General features: G+C 45.7%; 1 protein-coding gene across 1 annotated transcript in view; it reads left to right on the top strand.

The window, feature by feature from the left end:
* MSFC1 (Mitochondrial substrate carrier family protein) overlaps positions 1 to 11884 on the top strand; it is a 67268-nt gene extending 55384 nt beyond the window's left edge. Inside the window, exon 3 of the mRNA XM_086501349.1 lies at positions 11104 to 11884. Within this exon, the coding sequence (XP_086357475.1) occupies positions 11104 to 11661 (558 nt within the window). The 3' untranslated portion in view covers positions 11662 to 11884. The remainder of the gene's footprint in view (positions 1 to 11103) is intronic.
* The last annotated feature ends 2667 nt before the right edge of the window (positions 11885 to 14551 follow it).

Genomic DNA, 14551 nt, shown 5'->3' with positions numbered 1-14551 from the left:
GGACAGCAGGAGGGGACAAGTCCAAACCAACCTGACAACCCAAGTATCGAATTGCAGTCCCGGGGGGAATTCATTTGAAACCCTCACCTGGCAGCCAATTAGGCGTAGGAGCACTACCAACCGAGAAAGCCACAGTCTTTCTCCAGTTGATCCGTGCGCGTGATGCACAACAAAAGGCCTCAAGAGCTTGCTCACACCTATGAAGGTTGGCCTCCTAGCCCTCCAAGTACAAAGTTGAGTTGTCTGCAAACTCAACATCCAGCAACTCGTTGCCCCGAACAGGGAGCGCTAAGCCACGTAAACCAACCTGTTGTGAAACCAAAAATCTGCTCATTGCCTCAACATAGAACAGAAAGAGAAAGGGGGCAAGAGGGCAGCCATGTCTGACCTAACGTGTGAGCATGAAGCGATCTCCTCTACCACCTGCCAATAGTAGCTGATTGTGTGCCCGTTTGTAGAGAGCTGACACACCTCTGATTCAAGCATCTGAGAAGCCCATCCTGCGTAGAGTGCCCTCCAAGAAGTCTCTGTCAACTCTATCATAGGCCTTCTCAAAGTCGAGAAGAAGTATCACCAGATCCTCACCACGGAGGCGAGCGAGTGAGGGCAGAAGCCTCCGAAAAAGTAAAGATGTCGTCAAGGATACTACGCTCCTTGACAAAACCTGTCTGTGTCCCATGTATAATGCTCTCTAGAAGGGACTGAATCCTCAAACTGAGAGCCTTGGCAAGAATTTTGGTAGGCTGAGTTGAGGATGGTGATGGGCCGCCAGTGTCGAATCTCATCCAAGGAGCCACCCTCCTTGGAAATGAGGTAAATGAGACCCTCACTCATGCTGTCAGGCATCTCTCCTGTGTGCAGGATGTACTGAAAAGCGTTGTAGAGATTTGAGCCAAGTAAGCCCCAATACCTAAGAAAAAACTGGGAGTCAAACCATCCTCACCTGGACAGCTACCACGGGGAAGTGCTTTGAGGGCCACGTGGAGCTCCTCTAGCTGAAGAGGCAGCTCAAGCCTCTGGCGCATCTCCTCATTCACAAGACAAGGCATCTGTGTCCAAACCCGCTCTCTGCATGCATCTTGACGCTCTGACTGAGGCTCTACTGATAGCAGGTCATGGTAAAAGTCGGTAGCAATTGCTCGCATGTTCTCAGGCTTTGAAGCAACTGACCACCCGTCGGGCCTCCTCAACTGGCTGACCCTGCATGCGTATGTCGGGGCCTCACTGCCTCAAAGAAAGTCCCTATCACTCTGTCACCCACCTGGGTCCATTGAGATGTCTATCGATGGAAAGCAAACTCATGGCGCCTCTCCTTTGTCCTGGCAAGCTCTCGGCGAGCCTGTTGCAACTGCTCCTCCAACCAAGGACTGTCTAGATACTGCTCCTGCATCCTCTGCAAGGAAGCAATGGCCCGACGGAGACGCTGCTCCTCCTCTCTCGCTGCAGCCAGGCGGGCCATGGACTCCTGAAAAAAAAGCCAACTAAGCATAGTAAGTCCAGAGGCCACTCTGTGAGTACGAGAGTCCTGCATGGCTAAGCCCTCTGTCCAAAGATCCACCACTCTCTCTTTGAGCGTAGAGTCCACTCTCAGGGATACATAACATCGTGCTCTCCACTGTCTATCTGTCACTGTGAGGATCACTAGTACATGGTCCAAAAAGAAGTCCCAGCCAGAATGCAAATTGTCCCACCCAAGTCACAGAAGTGGTCACTAGTGTAGAAGCGATCTATCCGAGATAGATTTACTCCTCCCACTCTGCGGTCCGAAGGAGAGAAGGCCAAGCTGTTTGGGGGCTCACAAAGCTAGAATGCTGCCACACATCTGAAGCCCGCAGAGTCATACAAAACCTCTCCCAAGCTGCCAACTCAACTCCATGCACAGTAGTGTGGCTACCTCCAATCCTGTCAAAGGGGTCCTTCAACATGTTGAAGTCACCCCCAATGCACCATTGCTTTGCCTGCGGCAGAGACTCAACAATATGAGGCCAAAACTTTGCACGTGCACTCGCCACATTGGGCGCATAGATGTTCAGGAAGCCCACAAGGCAACCGTGAACCTGCATAGTGATCCACTGAGCCTTGCCTGGCACAATAATCCCTCTGCCCACAATGGCCTGCTTCAAAGAGTCCGCAATAGTCATACATACCCCTCCCTGGATGCCTCCAGGTCCAAATGCAACTGACCTAAACGTCTCATAGCGACCACGCAAAATCTGACCACATCGACTAATGCGGCTCTCACAAAGATGATGCTCCTGTAGCATAAGAATGTCAATCTCACCACCCACAAGGCATCTCTGAAGCTCCTGACGTAGCCGACCCATCTGATGCTGAAACTGGAGCCCTCCTAATCCCTGCACATTCCATGAGATGATCCTCATGGAGTCAGTGAGAGAAAACAGATGCTGCCACAACAACCAACCTCGCTATCTTTGAGGCCGGTTTGGATGGGGAGTAATCCACATCCGAACGACCTCTAGACAAGCAGAAAGGAGTGACTGTCCCGCCGAGGCCCAAGCCGAGCGTGCAGCCTGAAGGGCTACATCCTTTGTCCAAGAATCCTCATGTACAAATACATAACAAGGAGGTCTCTGAGTGTCAGCAAACAAATGCAACACAATGTGCTTGCAACCCGCTGCATCCGGAGGCGTCACTCTGAACTTGGCAAGAGGCCAAAGTGTTTGCACTAAATCTGTCACCCCTAAGTCCTCTGTGTGGTGTGGGAACTCAGTAGCCTGAATCCACTCCATGGAATCCCTACTGCACTTCGGAAAGGAGAAATGTACCGCTGTGTCCAAAGCCTCAATGCCTCTAGCTGCAAGAAAGAGGACATGGACTCGAAAGCAAGCCTCCTCCAGGTCAGGAAAAGAGTCACCCAAGAACCGTGTGAAGTTGTAGTCGAAGAAGTCCCAATGTCTGCAAATGTCAAAGCTAGTCAAACCTCTAGGGACGTTGCAAAAGGAGAAGTCTGCACCAAGAAAGGGAGCCTAAGGTGGGGTTGTCCCTCTCGAGCCACATGACTCGTAGCGAAAGCACTACAAAGAGATCGCCTCGCGACAGACGCGTGTCTAGTCCCCTGCGTCTGAGGAGGAGTTGAGGAGGGGTCGGGACATGAGGCTGGGGGCCCCACCGGGGAGAGAGGAGGGGCGGGAGGCGGAGGTGGAGGTGGGGTTGGGGGGGGGGGGGGGGGGGGGGGAGGCGGAGGTGGAGGAGGAAGAGGGGGGAGGGGGAGGCAAAGCGGCAGCGTCTGAGGGAGAAGGAGGTGGAGGAGTTGAAGTGGACGGGACCTCCTCAAGCGGGTCCTGTTGAAAGGGGTCAAAACGGTTCTCAGTCGGAACCCAATGCTGCCGAGCTGCAGAAGGTCGGCCACTACGGGGAGCAGTGGGGCAAGCCCGCCCCTGTCGGCGGCGGCCAGGCACCTGGTACCAACCGTCCGTTGTATGATCGCAAGTCTCAGTCGAGGTACCAGCTTGTGCATCTTGAGTGTTTGGCTGCTGGGCATGCTCAGCTTTGGAAGGCTGCGCATGCGCCGTGGGTCGAGGTCTCCTGCGAGGACAGGTCTTTGCCAAATGGCCCATCTGTTTGCAAATGAAACACTGATTCAGGAGGCCCGAATACTCCACGCTCTGACGGAACCAACCTCCACTCACCCGAGATAGTAGGATGACGTTTGGAAGAGTGTGGGTGTCCCGAACCAGAACATGTACTGTGGGGATGCCGGCCGCCTTGGCAGCTACAGAGGCTGTCGTGCGAGTTGTCTTCAAGACAGTCCCAATCTTTGAGCCTATCCTGGACAAGAGTGGCAGATACTCCCTCCTCAAACCGGGAAAGGAGACGAAGATGGGAAGGTCTGCCTCCTCTACCAGAACATCAATAGCTGGATCGAAACCATGCCTCCACTGTCGAAAGTGGGCTCGAACTGCTTAGATGGCCAAAGGGCTCATCGTGATGACCTTGGACGCCATCTCGGAGGTCTCGAACTCTATCTGATAGTAGCCGTGTCCGAGGAACTGAACATCCAAGATCTTGCCCACCTCTGCAAGAAGGCGGGCCTGGAGAAGATCACACACCTCTCCTCTGCTGGGTTTGGTGCCGAGAATCTTCCAGATGACGGAAGTCGCCTGAAGGCATTCCACCTCTGCTGCAAGGCTCGCTAGCTCTGTCGACGAAAGAGCAAGACGGATGGTGGGCTTTGCAGGGTCGGGTGAGGGGAACTTCTTGAGAGTCCCTCTGAGGTGGAGCATGAGCCTCCATCAGTGTCTGCTGCCGTGGAGAAGGGGCAAAGAGTCGTTGACGAAAGGTGGCCCTCTGCTCGACCGAGTACGTCGAAGGTGCTGACAAATTATAGCCGAGCAAAACCAGGGGTGGAGGGGAGAGTTGCGATGTGGAAAGAGTCTTGAGTATCAAGGGTTTTCAAGCTAGTGCTCCTGGAGTCGAACTTTGCCACTCCGTGTCTACCGTGTGGATTGTGTGTGTGTGTGTGTGTGTGTGTGTGTGTGTGTGTGTGTTCAATTGTTTTGAAGTGCTAAAAGTTTGTTCTAGTCTATTCTTTTCAATTTGCACGTGGTTCCCTCTCGTTATAGTGGTATTTGAGCATCAGTCATTTACTGTTGTGACAAGCAAACCGGTCCTACATGAACCTACAACAACAAGCTATGGAGTTGGATGAAGAAGCAACGACAATAGGAGGACGAGATGAAGAAACAAGAGTTCTTTTTTGCCCTAAAAAGCTCTAAAAACATGCTTTTCTATGTTGGAGAGGCCTCTGAAAATGTCTTCAACGGACGACAACTTGGATATGAGGCAAAAGATAAAAGTTGATCCTCTCGATGAGCCCTACGCATTGATGTGAACGAATTTTGATTTGAACAATTTTGAGAAAATTTAGGATTCCTGCAGCATGTGTCAATTATGTTCTGGGTACAATAGGTAACAGGATGGAGGAACATGGAGTTACAAGCATGGGAGATGGAAAACCAATGAGAAGAAAGGCTTGTCTGAACTTTGACTAAGATTTTGAATACTGTTTGAAAATGGTTTGGAATAGATTATATCTGTTTTGAACTTCTTTTGGTACCGCTTTAAATTGTTTGTTTGGGTGTCCAAGCCTGTTATAAATATGGCTTTTTTAGGAGACAACTTTACAAAAGCCTCTAAAATCAGAAATGCGGGATCTTTCCTGAAAGGGTATGCTCTCACATGGTGGTCCACTCTTTTGCTTCACAGCAAAGCGCCATCCAAGTGGGTTAAGTTCAAGAAACTGTTCTCTTGGGTGTGGTTGACATAGCTGTACGAGGTGGACATTATTACACCCAGGAACCATTTGAGGATGCGGGAAGAGGCACCTGCAGAACGTTTTTTGAGATTCATTTTTGCCGGTTGATCTTTTCAGGAGGTGTCTTTTGTGGAGTAGAGGAAGCACTATTGTTGCGGATTGCCTAAAGAGATTCGACGATACTGCTTAAAACAGAAATCCACGAGTATTCAACAGCTTATGGAGCATGCGATGGATAGTTTATCTATGTTCTCGTGGTCTTTGACGTATGCTAGGAACGAGTCAGTGTCCAAGGCATCGGAGAAAGACTCTTCCAAGGAGAAAGAAAGGCAAGAAACAAAAGAAGAAATCCAATGTGCCTAAACTGACAGTAGACCAGGGTGCAAAATACTACAAGCAAGGCAAGTGCTATGGCTGTGGAGAAGTTGGGCATACTCTTGCAAAGTGTCCAAAGAAAGAAAAAGAGGAGAAGTGTGAGGACAAGCCAAAGAGCTCTAAGGCGGATAAAGAGGGAGCAAAGAAAGGAAAGACAAAGGTAGGAGTAGTTCCAGATTTCATGTGGACGACCTTTGAGCATGAGGATGAGAGTTCAGAGCTTTGTAGAGCTTGGGGTAAGGTATGGGATCAGGAACCCCTACTCTTTTTCAACAGCGGAGCTAAGGCCAATTTCATCTCACCACATATGGCGGTCCGAAGAAATGGGACCACGGTTGGATGCAGTTTAGCGGCACCAGGGCATGAAGTCGACGTTACGTCTGTCATTGGTAAACTTGAGCTGCATTGTTAGGTGTAGTAGGAGTTTCATATCATGCCTCTTGAGTCATGTGATGTGCGTTTGGGGATGCCTTGGCACCACAAGGACCATGTCAAGGTGGATTATTGGGCAAGAAAATTCATGTTGAAGAATACTAAGGGTAGAGAGATCATCCTTGATGTAAAGTTAAAGGGCGAGTCAGTCCCAATTGAATTGGCTTCGGCGATCTCAAAATTAATGAAATCCAATCTGTTTGTATACTCTATTTTTCTTAACAATTTGGAGGAACATAAAGGTTCAAATATGTCCGATTTAGAATGAGAACGCTGAGCTCAAGCGGACTATTTTTGTGAGGGTTTGCTTGGAGAGCTACCTCATGAGAGGATTGAGGATCACATGACTGATGTGAACTGTGGTAGTATGCCACCAAACCGGCCACCTTATACAGTGAGCAAAGCCCTAAAAATGAAAAGATAACGATTTAAGTAAAAGAACTTTTGGAAAAGGCCCTAATCCAACCCAATATACATCACCTTCCTGTTCACCAGTGCTTCTTGTTTTAAAGAAAGACAAATCTTGGAGAATGTGCATAGACTCCAGGTGTCACAAACGGGAGCGCACACAAATAATCAACAAGATGAAAATAAATAATCTTTCAACTAAACAGAGTTGAGGGAGAAGTTCGACACAATATTTGGGAGCAGAAGATGGGCTGGTCCCCGTTTCCAAAATTCCCAAGCATAGGCCGAAGCCTTCCCGCTCGATGAAGTACCTGCAAACACACACAAACACGGGACGATTATTGGTATGGCGAATCTACAATTGATACCTGTCGCTCTTTGCATGGGAAAAGCGACCTCCGTGCTTCGTAGTCTCGTGATCTCTTGCATCTTTGGCGGCAGTCTCCTCTTGCTGGTGCTGGCAACTCTTCTTCTGAGTGAGGGCGTGTGATGCTTTAATAGCGCCTAATAGCGCCCTAGCCACTGCAGGAATAGTTGAGCGCAGGCTGCCCGCTTAGAGATCACGGCGGATTTTATTTTGTTTTTGATCTTCTGCCAAAAAAAGGGGGAGAGAAAACATTGGCTGGTTTTGCTGCTTTATTTTCCAAGTGGCTGCCCACTTGTTAAGTGGGCGGCCGGCATATATTAAAATTGGTTCGAATCTGCTCAAAAACTCAAATAAACCTTATAATTAAAAAACAATGCTTTCACAGAACTTCCCAGGCGTCCCTAGATGCAACCCCATGGACAAATGCAATGCAAACATAGATTCCTTTTGGGAAAGTGTTTGCTCTTCTTGGAAAACACGTTAAAATGTTTCGCTTTTTAAGAAAAGCTTCTCAGAACCCATCTTTATTCTTGTGCTTGCGTCTTTACGCGTATTCCTTTTTCCAATTCGGGTTTCTTGCCTGACCTACGGAATATTCCTTTTTCGATGCTCCCGTCACCTATCATATGACGCATCGAGAATATCTGTTCCCCGGTCTCTCCAACCGAACCAACGGTACAACCCCTTCGTGATGCTTAATGTCACCCATCATATGACGCATCAGAGTTTTTCTGTTCCTGATGGCTTTTAATAATTCCAGTAGATCTATGGTTCCTAACCTTACGGTTCAAGTGCACATAATTTAAATATCCTAATTTCAATAAAAAGAAATTACTCGAGAAAATAAGAAAATATTTTTGAAATAGTCCATTTAGCAACATCCTTTGGCTTCTAAAGAGTTGTCCTCAACTGTAGTTCTTGTACATATCCTTCTAGAATCTTGGGATAGGATGCTAATTCCTGCTCTGTTGTCCCTTGAGCATCCAAGGTGTAATCTTCCAAAACTTAAGTGTGCAGTCCTGATGATGGATGGTCTGCTCCAGTTGGAGTATCTCTTTTGTAGTTAAGAGTGTAGGTTCTTAGCAATGATGGCTAACTCTATCATCCTCTGAAGGGTATTATGAGGATACACTTCACGCTCTTCCGAAGCTGTGGTAGGAGACCCGCTTCAAATTTTCGCATCTTTTCCTCGTCGAAAATCTTCATGAAAGAGTAACCTTTAGAAGAACCGACCAATACTTGTCAACATAAGTGGTGACTTTCTCATGTTCTCTCTGGGCGAGCCAATCCCATTCCTTCTTGATGTCCTTCTCGAAATCTAGTGGAAGGAATTGTTCATAAAATTCAGCTTTGAACCTAGTCCATGTTTTGGCTTGAGAGCCTTCCAGAATGTTGGCTAACCACCAATTGCTTGCCGTTTCCTTGAGATACATCCCAACATGACGCAACTTGGATTTTTCTGTGAAGTGCTCATTAGCGAAAGAAACTTTAAACCGCCTGATAAAGGACAGTGCTTTAGAGATATCCTTCGTCCAGTATAGCTGTCAAACTTGACATCCTTGTCACCAGATTTGAAGATCCTCATGCGGCGATGAGACTTGCGACTATCCTTTAGATATTGTATGAGAAGTGAAAGTAGTATAATCAGGAGAGTAAGATGGAGAAGAGATAAAGACATCCTTGCTTTCATCCAACAGAGAGAGTTCCTTTTCCTGGCTTTTGCTCTTTGTAGGCCATTTGTTCCGATCCGAAGATCCCTTGTGCGTATCGGCACCATCCTCAGCATGTTGCTCTTGCGGTTTTGTACCACCCGTAGTATTTTCCTGATGCCCATCGATATCTGTTCCTTGCGTGTTCTTAAGTCCGTCCAAAATCTTCTGGATATCTAGCAGAAGTTGTTGCAATTCCGCAAGCTGAGCTCGCACTTGTTGAAGTTCCTCTTCAGTGCTTCTCCCTTGGCTTGACATGGTTCTTCCTGTTCCTTCCCTGAATCGTCCTCCTTTGCAAAGAAAGAGAGAAATTCGAGCTCTGATACCACTGTCACAAACGGGAGCGCACACGAATAATCAACAAGATGAAAATAAATAATCTTTCAACTAAATAGAGTTGAGGGAGAAGTTCGACACAGTATTTGGGAACAGAAGATGGGCTGGTCTCCCCCCCCCTTAAAGAGAATCCTTTATTAGGGAGAATCTTTTTACAAGCACAAGAACCGGAGAAAACCCCTCCGTTCTAATTCTGAGATTCGATGGTTGTTCCTTCCGGATGGAAATCCAAGAGACGAGCTCTCAATCCTTTTTTGGTATGTACTCGGAGTCGAGGCTCCGTAGACAATTTCCGAATTCTGCATCCGAATTTCCCAAGTGTAGGCCGAAGCCTGCCTGCTTCTCCTTCGCGGTGCAAACACACACAAACACGGGACGCATCGGGAATATCCGTTCCCGGGTCTTTCCTACCGAACTAACGGTACAACCCCTTCGTGATGCTTAAAGTCAACCATCATATAACGCATCAGTGTTTTTCCGTTCTTGATGGCTTTTAATAATTCCAGTAGATCTACAGTTCCTAACCTTACGGTTCAAGTGCACATATTTAAATATCCTAATTTTAATGAAAAGAAATTACTCGAGAAAATAAGAAAATATTTTTAAAATAGTCCATTTAGCAACACTAGGGCTCTTAATAAGAGCACCATCAAGAACAAGTTTCCAATACACAGGATTGAAGGTATACTGACAGATTATAGGGTTCATGTTTCAGCAGAATCGATCTAAAAGGTGGCTATCATCAAATCAGGCTCGCTCCTAGAGATGTATACAAAATTGCATATAAGACATCCTTTAGATTGTATGAGTATTTGGTGATGCCTTTTGGTCTCAAAAATACTCCTGCAATGTTCAATAGGATGATGGACCGGATCTTTTGAGAGCATAGAGAGTTTGTGGGCACCTTCTTTGATGATATTATTCTATTCTACAAGAATGAAGAGGAACATCGAAATTATTTGTTAGAGATGTTTGAGGCACCACGAAAGCACAGGTTGGTATAAATGGGCAGAAGGGTGAATACTTTCTATTTAGAGATGCACTTTTTGGGACACAACAGAAGGTGTAAAGATGGACAAAACAAGAGTGAATTCTTTCTACTAGAGATAAACTTTTTGGGACACAGCAGCAGGTGCAAAGATGGACCCAGCAAAAATATCTACTATTCGGGATTGGCTAGAATTGAAGAATGTATATGATGTGCTTAGCTTTTTGGGATTGTTATCTTTTGGATGAGTGAGGCTATCTCTGATATTGCAGATTCGTTTGAGCGACTAGTGATGTCTTGGGGAAGTGGGTTTGGTTAGAGAGATGTGCATCTTAATACCTCCCTTTGGCTTTTGTGGTGGACGACAAGTGGGTCCCTTCTGCCTCTCTTAGAGTATGGTGTGCCGTAGATCTTCATCCTTTTTTGGCGTACAACATCCAGACATGTTAGAGTGGATGGGGATGATTTTGGAGGGACAGCCAGGGGTTTACAGTCCCTTGGCTTCTATGAGCTGCTACAGGAGGTGTTTTACAGTATATCAGTCAGGTAGCTAGCAGTGGACGTTGTGGTTTCACATCATCGCTCGAGAGGGATGGAGCTTTTGAAAGATTTGTGTAGGTTTCTTATAGCGAGAGACCTTCATTACCACTCCCTGCTTAGAGTACCTTATCCCTTGATGTATCCTCTGGTTTGTATGGGATTTCCCCCCATGATCTCATTGTATATCTCTAGGGATTTTCCCATATTTCATGTATATACCCCCCCCCCCCCCCCCAAAAAAAAAAAAAAAAAAAAACCGCGTGCACACAAACACGTTTCAAGTAGGGACTCCCTTGTGACTTGACATGTGCATGACATGAGACATACTACATATTACCTGTCAAAGCGCGCTTTTTTCAAACACTGTTTTCTATGGAGGCCACCATGTTTGACACTTGCATGAACCTATGTGAGCTTTTTTCAGTGTGTCGCATGTGCACACATTTATTATTTTGGATGTATACATATTGCATAATGCATTTATAAATGTAGACATATATGTCCATGTATTGAATTTCTGCTCAGAGGTTTCACTAGCTCGCTGCCCCCTGATTGAGGGTGTACTGTTTCGTGATTACACAGCTGCTGGATTCTGGTATCATCAGAAAGAATGCAAAACAGCAAGCTTCATTAGTACACTGCTTGTTTGATAGCCCTTGTTATCTTTATACAGGTGGTCAAAATTAGGCTTCAGCAACAAAGAGGATTATCAGCTGATTTACTGAGGTACAAAGGTCCAGTTCATTGTGCAGCAACCATCATGCGCGAAGAGGGACTTCTTGGTTTGTGGGCAGGTGCAGCCCCCACAGTGATGAGAAACGGTATCAATCAAGCTGCAATGTTTACAGCCAAAAGCACGTTTGATTCACTGCTTTGGGACAAGCACGAAGGAGATGGTAAGACACTACAACCATGGCAATCAATGATATCAGGTTTTGCGGCAGGCTTTGTAGGTCCCGTGTGCACGGGTCCATTTGATGTTGTGAAAACGCGGTTAATGGCACAAAGTAGGTTCGCAGATTCCTCAGGTGAACCAAAATATAAAGGTATGGTTCATGCAATTGCGCTGATTTACAAGGAGGAGGGCTTACGTGCATTATGGAGAGGCCTTTTACCCAGATTGATGAGGATTCCGCCTGGCCAAGCCATCATGTGGACAGTGGCTGATCAAATTACAGGGTTGTATGAGAGACGGTTTTTGCATCGGAAAATACGTGTTGAGGAAAGCTGAATCTAATTTCAGGAAGAGTGATCCCAAAAGCTGATTTCGGTGGGGAATTTTTCTGTGGAATCCTATCCACATGGCTGCTTGTGGAGCAGAGTACTTAAAAATAGTTAATGGCTTTACAAGGGCCAGGGCTACTGCCATCTTGAGTTCTGTAGAGTAGTTTGGTCTATCATGAAGAGTTTGTATGATCCACCTTGAAACAGCATACAACCATTTTTTTTGCCTACATCTTTTCCATTGGGCAGAACTTTTCTCGCAATTGTGTAGCTGTGTCACTTTAGCTTTAGGTGTCGCTTCGTTACTGTCAAGCCTGAGGCATGCAGAAGCAGGTTAAGGAGGTGGTTATTTGCAATGAGATTCTCTTTTATGTTTGTTTTGACAGAATATGCACTCTTTAGCAGCAACAAAAATCTGACTGCAATCGATAAAGAGCTAGAGGACTTAACAATTGATGAGAGTGTCATTGGGGTTGATGTTGGTTGCCTCCGTGTAAGAACCTGATAAGCAGCCAATCTGAATCAAAGCTTTTAACCTTGGTATTGGTCCTGGGTCCAGAGGAATAAACTGAATTGCTCCCGAGGATTCAAAGTGAACACTTAGTGCAAGAAGGCCCCGAGTAAGTCAGCTCTATATTGCAGTAACTGATGCAGACGCAACTGGGTCGGGTTGCCTTATGGCATCCTTTCTTCGGCACTCTTTTGACACCTTTTGGTAATTGTTGGGAGCTCATTCTTCTTCTATGCGACTGCGTGTTAAATTCGTTCCCATATTCTTCATCTCTCCCTCTTATCTCATTTAATATCTCGTAGACCCATCTAGCAGCGGGTAGCACGCGAGGCACTCAAGGACTTTGGAAAGGAGCTTCACGTTCGTAAGAAACACCCACATCATGGAAACAGCCTAGTGTTCTATTGCCTTGCCCCTCTTCGACATATCTCGCAATCTGCAATTCATTCCACATACCAGACAAAAGCTAATAAAGAACCCTTTCAGACTTCACCGCATTTTACATACATGCTAGCAGTTACAAAGATCAATCTTTAGAAACGCATATGTAGTAATTTAACCCTTGTTTTGCATTTGCGAAATGCTTAGCCATTTCCCTATTTGGCATAAACTGCACTCGATGCATTTCAACAGACTACCTTCGTGATAGCAAGCTCAACAAAAACATTTTGTAGTTTCAAAAGTACGCAACATTTGGCATAGATGTCGACAAAAGCATTGCTAATATTCGTCCTTTCTTTGAAGATCCCTCAAACTAACAATATCATCTTGACTTTGTTTGCACATGTCTTTTTCTTAAGTAATGCCACATGCCTTGAAGATGTAAGCGTAGGTCAATGCAATGGAGCATAGAGCGTCTAGATGGCTACTACGAATGTTGGTAGCTCAGCAAGGCTGAGAGCCCTTATGTTGTACCCGAACCCCAGGAAACAACCTAGAGCTTCTTTGCTCAATCTGTGTTGGGCATATGTTGCAATTAGTTTAGTCTAAGAGACGACCTTTTGGACTAAAATCCCATCTAGAGAGAAATCTTGACTCTAGGATTTTTGAAAACAACCTAGTGCTTCCTGGCCCTACCTTGTTGGCCAACTTTGCAATCTACAATGCATTTCATGACATCACATCATGGACACAAAAGCTCCTTAAAATGATTTTGCGTTTTCATCATATTTGACATACATGTCGACCAAAGCATTGCAAACATTGACATTTGCTTTCCAACAGCCCCAGACCCTTGATTGCACCATGTGTATGTTCACTCATGCCCACTTCTTGCAAAAATGCCACGTGCCTTCAAGATGCAAGCATATGAGGGAAATGACCAAAGCATGTGTGGGAAATCACATCCTGGATCACAAAAGCTCATTAAAATGGTTTTGTGCTTTCATCATATTTGACATACATATTGACCAAAGCATTGCAAACATTGACATTTTGTTTTCCAAGAGCCCCAGATCCTTGATTGCACCACGTGTATGTTCAGTCATGCCCACTTCTTGGATAATGTCACATGCCTTTCAAGATGCAAGCATATGAGGGAAATGACCTAGAGCTTCTTATCGCAACCCATGTGTCACATCAACTATAGGATCGGGACCGTGGAGCATAGATTGCATGCATGGATAGGTGCACAAAGCATGCCGTGTATGCATAGTTCACGGGTGGAGTAGGCAAGACAACCATAGAGGTTTGTAGCTCGGCATGTTGTAGATTTGGGCATAATCGATTAGTGTCCAATCAAGTGTGAGCGGAAAAGTCTTTATAAGATAGACTCCTGTGGTTAAGTAGCAACTTTTATGCAATGCATAGGAGTGTCTAGTCAAGTATGAACGACAAAGTCTATATAAGATGGACTCCTATGGTTGGGTAGTAAGTTATATGCAATGCTCCTATGTAGAGAGCTCTTCACAAGAGGCATACAACGCCTACGTATCACTTGTCTGTGAGCAAGTCGTTGTCTCGCTTGTCAGTGGATGCACACATATTCACATGTGTTATTCCCCTTTTGCTTGTTTATGCGACAATTAGCTTTGACAAGCGGTAAGCTTACTTAGTTAATGCAAAGTTGATGGTCGTGTTTTGGAGAGAACTGAGAATGTTCCAATCGTATGCTTTCATTGCATGTGTAAGAAAATAAACATTGTGAAAGCACTGAGAAAGTGGTAAGAGTGACCTCCGACTAAGACTATTTCTCGAAACAAGTTTGTAAGGGCGGAAGAGGGTACCTCCGCCATAAATTCTCCACTAAAGATGAGTAAGCATTTTGAATTCCTACTAAACAACATGTTAGCACTAAAGAGATGCTAGCTTAAAAAGAAGTCAAGTTAGTTGTAGTTGATTCTTTTGGATAATGGAAGCAAAACAAAGTCTATAAACTTAGACCCTC

Source organism: Adiantum capillus-veneris, chromosome 26 (assembly GCF_014529385.1).
Source record: "Adiantum capillus-veneris isolate H3 chromosome 26, ASM1452938v2, whole genome shotgun sequence".
In the NCBI taxonomy this organism is placed as follows: Eukaryota; Viridiplantae; Streptophyta; class Polypodiopsida; order Polypodiales; family Pteridaceae; genus Adiantum; species Adiantum capillus-veneris.
The sequence above is the reverse complement of the archived record's forward strand: the minus strand, read 5'-3'. Positions and strand labels throughout refer to the sequence as shown.